This window comes from Camelus bactrianus, chromosome 16 (assembly GCF_048773025.1).
Source record: "Camelus bactrianus isolate YW-2024 breed Bactrian camel chromosome 16, ASM4877302v1, whole genome shotgun sequence".
NCBI lineage: Eukaryota > Metazoa > Chordata > Mammalia > Artiodactyla > Camelidae > Camelus > Camelus bactrianus.
Genome location: NC_133554.1, coordinates 7,230,769 through 7,239,154, shown reverse-complemented (window position 1 = coordinate 7,239,154; position 8,386 = coordinate 7,230,769). Strand labels below are relative to the sequence as shown.

General features: G+C 55.5%; 1 protein-coding gene and 5 non-coding genes across 9 annotated transcripts; 4 read left to right on the top strand and 2 right to left on the bottom strand.

Annotated features, from left to right (window-relative positions):
- The first annotated feature begins 421 nt into the window (after positions 1-421).
- Positions 422-494, top strand: TRNAK-UUU (transfer RNA lysine (anticodon UUU)). The gene has a single exon. It is a non-coding gene; the product is annotated as a tRNA-Lys (tRNA).
- A 573-nt stretch (positions 495-1,067) lies between these two features.
- TRNAQ-CUG (transfer RNA glutamine (anticodon CUG)) lies at positions 1,068-1,139 on the top strand. Its single transcript has one exon. It is a non-coding gene; the product is annotated as a tRNA-Gln (tRNA).
- Positions 1,140-1,555: 416 nt separating this feature from the next.
- Positions 1,556-1,637, bottom strand: TRNAL-UAG (transfer RNA leucine (anticodon UAG)). The gene has a single exon. It is a non-coding gene; the product is annotated as a tRNA-Leu (tRNA).
- A 169-nt stretch (positions 1,638-1,806) lies between these two features.
- HES7 (hes family bHLH transcription factor 7) lies at positions 1,807-8,264 on the bottom strand. Of its 4 annotated transcripts, none has more exons than XM_074342244.1 (5): positions 7,242-8,264; positions 6,266-6,332; positions 4,205-4,300; positions 3,549-3,636; positions 1,807-3,228 (listed from the first exon to the last, which is right to left on the bottom strand). In XM_074342244.1, the coding sequence occupies exons 1-5, from the start codon at positions 7,691-7,693 to the stop codon at positions 2,786-2,788; spliced, it is 1,146 nt and encodes a 381-aa protein (XP_074198345.1). In that variant the 5' UTR covers positions 7,694-8,264; the 3' UTR covers positions 1,807-2,785. The 4 variants fall into 4 exon arrangements, with proteins under 4 accessions (XP_074198345.1, XP_074198346.1, XP_074198348.1 ...); XM_074342245.1 differs by having other exon boundaries at positions 6,700-7,384; XM_074342247.1 differs by lacking the exons at positions 6,266-6,332; positions 7,242-8,264 and adding an exon at positions 5,194-6,258.
- TRNAR-UCU (transfer RNA arginine (anticodon UCU)) lies at positions 2,142-2,228 on the top strand. Its single transcript is given in 2 exon segments — positions 2,142-2,178; positions 2,193-2,228. It is a non-coding gene; the product is annotated as a tRNA-Arg (tRNA).
- TRNAG-GCC (transfer RNA glycine (anticodon GCC)) lies at positions 6,940-7,010 on the top strand. The gene has a single exon. It is a non-coding gene; the product is annotated as a tRNA-Gly (tRNA).
- Positions 8,265-8,386: the final 122 nt, after the last annotated feature.

Sequence of the window (8,386 nt, the reverse complement as noted above, 5' to 3'; positions counted from 1 at the left end):
TGGACTCCAGGCGCACAGCGTATGAAGGCCCCATGAGGCATTCTTGCCGATCCGAGCCTGCCCTTGGCCTTGGGGCGATGGGCAGGAGCCTGGGTGCCTCGGGTGCCTGGGATCTGGGTCATCCAGACTGGAAAGAAACCTCTCCTCAAGGAAAGCTCGCGGCCGCAGCGGCCCCTAGAGGCCAGTCCCAACACTGCACCCTCCCAGCCTCTGCCAAGCTCAAGCCGCAGAGTCCTAACCTGTGCTATACCCCGGGGGAGTCCGAGAAGGCGTAGTCACCGGCCACTGGTTTTACCGGCTTCCTCCAGGTGCCTTTTGGGGTTCTCTGAGCCCATGAATACAATACTTACTTTGTTCTGTAAGTCTGGATCAAGAGGAACTGTGAAACTCTTATGGACAGTAGAAGGCCCTTTAAACAGGAGCCCGGATAGCTCAGTCGGTAGAGCATCAGACTTTTAATCTGAGGGTCCAGGGTTCAAGTCCCTGTTCGGGCGAATCGTGTTCTTTTTTTTCTTCCCCTCCACCGGTACATTACAAGTCTGTGCTTTTGAATACATTAATATTTGTATTCTTTTGAACAAAACAGAGGAAGAGTAAGACAAATATTGTTACTTGGCTTTAAAAGGCAGTAATATTACGGGCGTCAGGGTTTTATTCACAGGTAGAATGAATGACAGCATAGGGAAAGCAGAGATGATTTAAACATACGCAAGCCATACATGCGAATTTTAATTTTCTAGTAGCCACGTTAAAGAGAGTACAAAGCAACAAGTGAAATTAATTTTAGTAATATTTTATTTAACCCAATATATCCTAAATCTTATTTTATCAATCAATATTTTTAATTAATGAAATTTTAACAATCTTTTTCTACTAAATCATCTATTAAGATGTATATTTTATACTTACAGCACATTTAAATTAATATTTCAGGTGGTCAATAGCGGTATACACCCTATCTGGCAACTACTTTTATTTTGTTTCGTCTTCTGGGTGGAAAAGTAGAGAAAAACGCGCAGAAGAAATTCAGTAATATATACACTCTCAGAAGATGTTACTAGGAGGTGGGTTCCATGGTGTAATGGTTAGCACTCTGGACTCTGAATCCAGCGATCCGAGTTCAAATCTCGGTGGAACCTTACGCTTTTTTCCCTTTATTCAATACCAATGTGTTCTATTGTATTATTCGTTAGTTTTGTATATAATATTCCCATGTTCCGAGGAATCTTTTGAATTTTTCATACTAGATAATTCGAGCCTCTAGCACACTGTCAAGAGAACATACAGTACTAAATACATAGCAAGTGGCACTCATTTTGACAGATAAGAATGTTATTTGAGGACATGTTAAAGTCAAGATCAGTTATGAAGATACGAGGTTACTTTGCCAGTTTCCATCAGGTCTTGGTTTGGGGCTGAGATGCAGATCTAGGCTTTGTCTAGAATACCAGAGAGAGAAGACGGTGAGACTGCTACCAGTAGTTCTCATAAAATGGAGCGATGTCCCCAAACGGGCTTTGATGAGGGTTCATTGACAACAAGAAAAACTGTGGTCTGGCAGCGGTGGGATTCGAACCCACGCCTCCGAAGAGACTGGAGCCTAAATCCAGCGCCTTAGACCGCTCGGCCACGCTACCTGCGTGGAACAGTCTTCTCCAGGCAGTCCTCCTAAGAGACTAGAAGACAGAAGTGGTGCTATAGATGGTTGTATTAAATTGGTTGGTCTTTGGGAGCCATTGAAATTCCTCCGACCGCGGAGCAGCGGATGGTAAAACATATAGACCAGAGGAAACAGACACTCAGAAATTTGCAAACAAAACAAGTTTATTTTGATGGGTGGGGCCACATCTGGGAGTGGGGTGAGCCTGGACTGGAAGCATCCCCCAAGCGGGCAGCCGGAGCTCTGTACTCGCTCGCTCATTCATATTCAGTTGCTCTCTCCCTGTTTCTTCCACCCTTGCATGCCCGCACTCCCACCTGGTTCTCGAGCTTTGCACACGCTACCTCTCCCAGGCAGGCCTCTGAAGTCCAAACCACGCGCGCCTGTCACGCCCCGCCCAATTCCCTTTCATCCCTCCCCTCCCCCCGCCCCTTTCCCATTCTAGTACCCGTAAGCCGTCAGACGCCACTGCCCACCAGGTGGCTCTGTGGCGCAATGGATAGCGCATTGGACTTCTAGTGACGAAAGAGCGATTCAAAGGTTGTGGGTTCGAATCCCACCAGAGTCGGTTTTATTTCCTTTTCTTTTATCCTTTCCTCTTTATCTGGCTTTTTCTCAAAGGTTCCCATCCATTCTCCCCCTACCCTATCTGTTTTCCATCTAGTTGCAGTCCCGACCTCAGCCTCCGCTCTGCTCTCTTCTTTACTTACCTGTCTGCCCCGGAGCTTGGGCGAAGGAGAGCAGGACTGGGGGGCGGAAGACAGAAGGTGAGGGAAAGTGGGCGTGGACGCCGAGATAAAGGCAGGCCCCTGGCTCGGGGACACACCGGGATTTAATAACCACTTTATTCCATGCACTAGGGACTCGGGAAGGGACTGGGGCTGGGCCGGGAGCAGAGGGTACAATCCTAGACACAAGGTGGGCAGGGAGAAGGGACAGGAACCAGGGAAATATATATTTATATAGATACTCTAATATAGACCACATCTCACCCGCGCGCTGCGCCCGCGCGCCCCGCCGCCCTCCCCAACACCTCCTCACCCCGACGCCCGGGTCCCTCTGCTGCCCTCGGGCTGGAGTCTCTACCTCCCTCCCCCAGCCCCTACCCCCATCCGCCCCCAAAGCTCAGGGCCAAGGTCTCCAGAAAGCGGGCGGCGGGAGCGGCGGGGCCTTGGGCGCCCCGTCTTGTCTGTGAGACGGCGGCAGTAGTCCAGTGAGAGGGGCCGGTGCGCCGGAATCCCCGGCGCGGGGGGAGCAGGGGGACGGGGACCATGCGCAGCGCGGGCTAGGGGGGCCCTGGTGCACTGGGGGGCGCTGGTGCAGCGCAGGGCCAGGCGCCGGGGCGGCGGGGTCCAGCGGTGGGCGCGGCGCTTGGGGCCTCGGATCTACCGGTTCCGGCCGGGGCAGCTTGGGGCGCAGGTAGCCGTGCAGCGCGGAGAAGAGCTGGGCGCGGGCCGCTGGGCTAGCGTCGTGCGCGAAGGCCGCCAGGCGAAGCAGGCACTCGCGGAAGCCGGACAGGTAGCAGCTGGCGAGCGCCTCGGCGTCCTGGGCTGGGGACCGGGGAACCCCTGGAGCCGCAGCAGCGGGTGCGGCCGGCGGAAGGACCCGCAGGCAGGGCAGGGGTCCCAGCCAGGGTGAGGGAAGGGGCAGGGCGCAGAGATACCAAGGCCGGACAGGCGCACAGAGACAGGAAGCCAGGTGGACAGACAGAGGGAGAAAATGAGGGAGACAGACAGACACGCGTGGGTGTTATTATTAACCTCGCCTCGGAGCACAGCCTGCCATTCCCCAAGCCCACCGTCCACCGCAGTGTCTGCCCCATCTACCCCTGCCCGGGCCCTGGTGAATCCCCCCTCCCTCCCTCCGCTGCCCCACCCCCGCGCTGTACCCGGGGGCTCCACCCGGCTTCGCTCCCTCAAGTAGCCCACGGCGAACTCCAGTATCTCTGCTTTCTCCAGCTTCGGGTTCCGGAGGTTCTACAGACGGGAGGGGAGGGCGCAGAGACAGAAAGGGGTGGGGAGAGAGGGGGAAAGTGGCAGGGGGAAGAAGGGAGGGGGGATGCAGGAGCTGGGGGTGCCCCCGGAACGCGTTTGTGTGCGGACCACAGAGTGCGCTACCGAATGAATGCGGAGTGGAGATGACCAAGAATAGTCCTGGCCCAGCCTGAGACGAAACTGTCCAACCCAAGGGAATGAAACCAACCCACAGTATGAGGAGGGGATTCGAACAGCAAACCTGGGAAATGAAATTAACCACCCTGCTGGCTGTCTTGGGGACTGTGGGGGAGAAGGAGAGGGAATTTATGGCCCCAAATTGACTGACCCTGGGAGGGAAATTTACAGAGCCGGGTATGAAACTTACAGACCCGAAGGGTGGCGATGAAGATTGCGTTCTGAGAACGAGATGGGGTCTGGGATGGGATTCCAAGGGTCAGGATGCCTTGGGGCCAGGGTCGCCAAAGCAGCATATGTCCCCACCCAAGTGGGAAGCCCTGAGACGCGAGGACAGGATGCTTGGGGGTCCAGTGATGGCAGAAGAACTGACCTGGTCCCGGGTCCGCTCCAGCAGCAGCAGCCTCAGCTCTTCCAGGCTGCGGTTGATGCGGTCCCGGCGCCGCTTCTCCACAAGCGGCTTCAGCATCTGCGACCAGCAGGAAAGGAAGAGCGGGCCGACCCCACCGAAACTCAGCACGGGGGCCGTCAGGATCCGGCCGCTGGGATAGTCCGGCCTCCTCCCCTTCCCTAAGATCCCAGAGAGTCTAGGGCCGGGCCCATTCGAACTCTGTCCACTCCCCCTCTAGGGTCAATTTCTGTTGCTCGCCTCCTCTCTCTCCTGGGTCTTCTGTATTCTGTCTGGTCCTTCTGTCTCCCCTCTCTATGTCTCTCCTTCTCCTCCTCTTTTCTCTCTACGTCTCCTACTCGTGCAGTCTTTCTCTGACTCAGTGGAGAACTTTGGGGGCCCTCTTTGCGCCCAAACACGTGGGCCGCAAGATGCCGGGCAGAGCTGGCGGCCCTGAGTGTAGGAAGGGAGATACCCCGCGACCGCGCCTCCTCTTCTACCTCTAACCCGTCAGTGCGGTCACCATTCTCCGTTGGTTCTAAAATCTTCCACCAGTTCTCGGACCTTCTCTTATTTTGCCTTGTGCCAGCTCCGGCTCACAGCAGGCGTGGAGCAAGTGCCTATCCTCTCCGCTTTTTTTTTTTTCCCCCAGCTGTCCTCCCTTAGCTCTGTGCTCCTCTTGCTTACTTTACTCAAACTCTGACCCCCTCCCATGCCCTCCAGGCTGCAGTGTGTCAACTGCCATTACCCATACCCGAGACCTCTGCGTCGGCCGCTCAGCCAGTTCCGGCTCTGACACTGACCCCTTCTCCATAGTTTGCAGCTTCCTCTCCAGTTCCTGGCTCCTCGGGTTCCCCATGATCCTTTCCCCTTTCCAGCCCAGTATCTCCAGCCACTTCCCTGACCCTCGGTCTCAGGGACACGGTCCTCTGACCGGCCCAGGGACCTCTGCTCCCTCCCCTCCCGCCTCTCACCTTGGGGCCATCCCTATTCTCTGCTCGATCCCGGGTGACCATCGCTCCTCCGGACCCTGATGTGGACCGAGTCCCTGCTTGCCTTGCGCCTTATATCTCGCAGACCCCAGAGTGGTGGTAGCGGGCAGGGGGTAGAACCCGGACCCGCCCCTTCGGCATCCGATCCCGCCCGCTCGACCCAGGGCACGAGGCGCCCGGAAAGGGGAGGAGCACAAGAAGGAGGGGAAGGAGTGGAACTGGCCTGGGAGTGTGGGAAATGAGGGGCCAGTGCAGCACCGGCTGGTTTAAGGACCATAAGGCTGTATAAAGAGGCGGGACCCAGCTGAGGGGAGGAGGTTATTAGTGGGAGAGGGAGTTTGAGTAGTTTGGGGATAGAACACAGGAGTGAAATTCAGAGTTTCCCCCATTCACTGTCTCAGTTTTCTTGGGAGGTCATTGTATCTCCACTAATCCTGAAATAAAAGTTAGCACCCCTAAGCCACCACGCTGGATCCTATACACCTTTCCCCAAAATTCACCTCCTACTTGGGATAGCATGCCACCTGAGTGTGCCAGCTGGATCCACCTAATTCAACTGGGACTTTGTCTGGAGGTGGGAGAGAAGCTTTTTTCGATCTAAGTCAGCCACATTCGATTCCCCCAACATCTACATGTCCAATTGTGTGTACTGGGCACTGGTCTAGGCTGTGATTTTCATACTCAGATAAGCACTGGAGGCCTAACTTGTCCCTGCAGGATCTAGTGGGAAAGATGTGTTATCAACTAGCTATTTTAGAAGCACAGTGAAATAGGTGCTGAGGGAAAGGGTCATCCTGAGAGATGGCTGGACTGAGGCGAAGGAAGCCTCAGGGAAGGGGAAGCAAGGCCTTGAAGTACGGGTAGGAGGTGGAGAGATTTTTCCACCTAGAAGTATCTAATTCAAAACTAATTATTGGAGAGTCAGGCACATGGCTGCCAGGACACCTGACACAAGTGTATTCGCATAGCTTGCTGCTGGGGACCCCTCCTGCCTATAGGGGAGCAAAAAACAGGCAGTTTTCTTAAAGGGAACAAAAAAGGGATCAACACCCACCTCAAACCAAAAGCCTGAGACTCTGAAGAATGATGCGTGAACACTTGGAGACTTCAGGACAAAGTGCCTGAGAAGACAAAATCAGAGATTTAATGGGACAGCAAGAATGCCAGGGACAAGGACACAGAAAGACAGGGTTGCAGACCGAGCAAGAAGATAGCTGCGAAGTCACAGACGGATGGGGATCCACCAAGCCCTCTCAGTGCCTGTCCAGAGCTTGCTTTTTTTTTTTTTTTTTTTTTCACGGAGCCTGCCTTGACAAAGTCCGAGCCAGAGAAACATAGACTTTGGGGAGGGCACTCCCATTTGGAATCAGTGAGCCTAGCATATCCCACCTCCCGTACCTGAGCCAAATGGGAGCACAGATGTGTGGCCGCAGAAGCCCCCACTGCCCCCGTCCTTGGGAACCTGGGCTCGGGCTGAGTTTTTCTCACCTGCACGCGAGGCTTGGGGCCCTGGGCAGTTCGCACCCGGGTGTGGGGCCGCCCCTGGCCATATGGGGCGACTTTATGGCCGGGTGACCGGATCCGGGCGGGAGGAAGGATGGCCTGGCGCTCCACCCACGTCTATTGGAGCCATTCCTTTGCGGAGTCTCTGGTCTGTAACGTGTGCCTGGGTACGGGCCTCAATTCCTTCCATACTGAGGTAGAGCTAAGGAGAAGCCCCTACCGGTTGCATTGGTGGTTCAGTGGTAGAATTCTCGCCTGCCACGCGGGAGGCCCGGGTTCGATTCCCGGCCAATGCAGTACTAATACCTGTTTTTCCTTTACCCAAAAATATCTTTTCTGATGTATCTGAGAAGCATCTTTGTTTATGATTTCTACCAAACATTAATAATAATACTTTTTTTTTTAACTCCATCGCAGAGTTTTAGTCTCCGGATCGAAACCTGAATTCCGAACGTCCTCACACTCCCATCCTCCCAGCCTGTGGTTCCGCTGTCCACACCCCTCCTTCCGCCCCCCCCTGCCCGCACCTCCGCAGGCGTGATCCTGAGAAAGGACCAGGAGCTCGGATCCCTGCCCCGGGAGTCCTCTCAGCCCTCCGCGGGGGAGGGGCGCGGTCCTCCCGCCCCGCAAGCTCTGAGGCCCTTGCTCTTTTTTCCTTTCTCTTCCTCTCTCGCTCTCTCTTATTTCCTGTTTTCTGAAGCGCGCATTCTATATCCACAGTCTTGGCCTTGTTTGTCTCGCCGTCTTTCTGCGTCTCCGCTTTCCTCTCGGCGTCTCTATCTCTGTTATCTTTCACGTTCTTTTCAGGACGTACAGCAACTTCAGCGCTGGGTCTCTGGGTCTTTGGTGGTCTCGGCATCTCAGGCTCCAGGTCTCTCCAGCCTCTGCGTCTCTCACCAGGTTTACGTATTGGCCTCTGGGATCGTCTCTTCAGGTCTCTGTCGCCTCCCGGCCTTCTTCGCTCCCACGCTCGGGCCATCCCCTGGGAAGCTCGCTCACACCTCCAGATTCCTGCCACCTCTCCGCTCGCCCCTTCCAGGCTGCTTTGATCCCGCACGCGTCGTGCCGGCGGGCGGCCGGGCTCCCGCCAGCTGCCGCGGCCACTTGTGAGCAGGGGCGGGGCAGCCCGGGCTCCCAGGCTCGCGCCGCTGGTTTTCCGCGGTCTTCCGGCGCGCTCGGCCTCCCTCGGCGCCCCTCCTCCCGGCACAGTCTCTCTAGCTGCTGCCCAGGCTGCTGTGGGCCCGCGTCTCTGGTTCGCTAAAGCTGGGTCTGGGTCTTGTCTGTCTCCGTGCCTCTGTCTGGAACCCGCCCTGGGTCTGTGTCTCTGTCTCTGGTTCCTGCCTCCTGCCTCTTCCAGCCTGTCTGCTTCATCTGGGCTAGGCTCGGGGTCCTTTTTCCTCGTCTCTGGATTGTGTCAGCGACTGGGAATGCTCTCTTCTCAAACCTAAGCCGTGACAGTGGCCCCCTAGAAGGATTCTATACAGCCATCTGGGCATCTGTATGTCTGTGTGCGCAGCCACTATACTGAATCACTAAGCCGCTGTTTATGGAAGGCCTCCTGTGCACCAAGCGTTGTTAGGTATTGAGGGTACATTGGGTCTGGGCTCTCCTGACACTTACATTATAGTGGGGGGAGGGGAGACAGAAAATAACTAAGAAAGCAGAAAGTAAT

Coding starts and splice junctions, on each gene's coding strand:
- HES7 (XM_074342244.1), bottom strand. CDS start 7,693: ATGGCCCGAGCGTGGGAGCGAAGAAGGCCGGGAGGCGACAGAGACCTG. Junction 3,637..4,204: donor TGGAGCGGACCCGGGACCAG/GTCAGTTCTTCT, acceptor TCCCGTCTGTAG/AACCTCCGGAACCCGAAGCT. Junction 3,229..3,548: donor AAGCCGGGTGGAGCCCCCGG/GTACAGCGCGGG, acceptor CTGCGGCTCCAG/GGGTTCCCCGGTCCCCAGCC.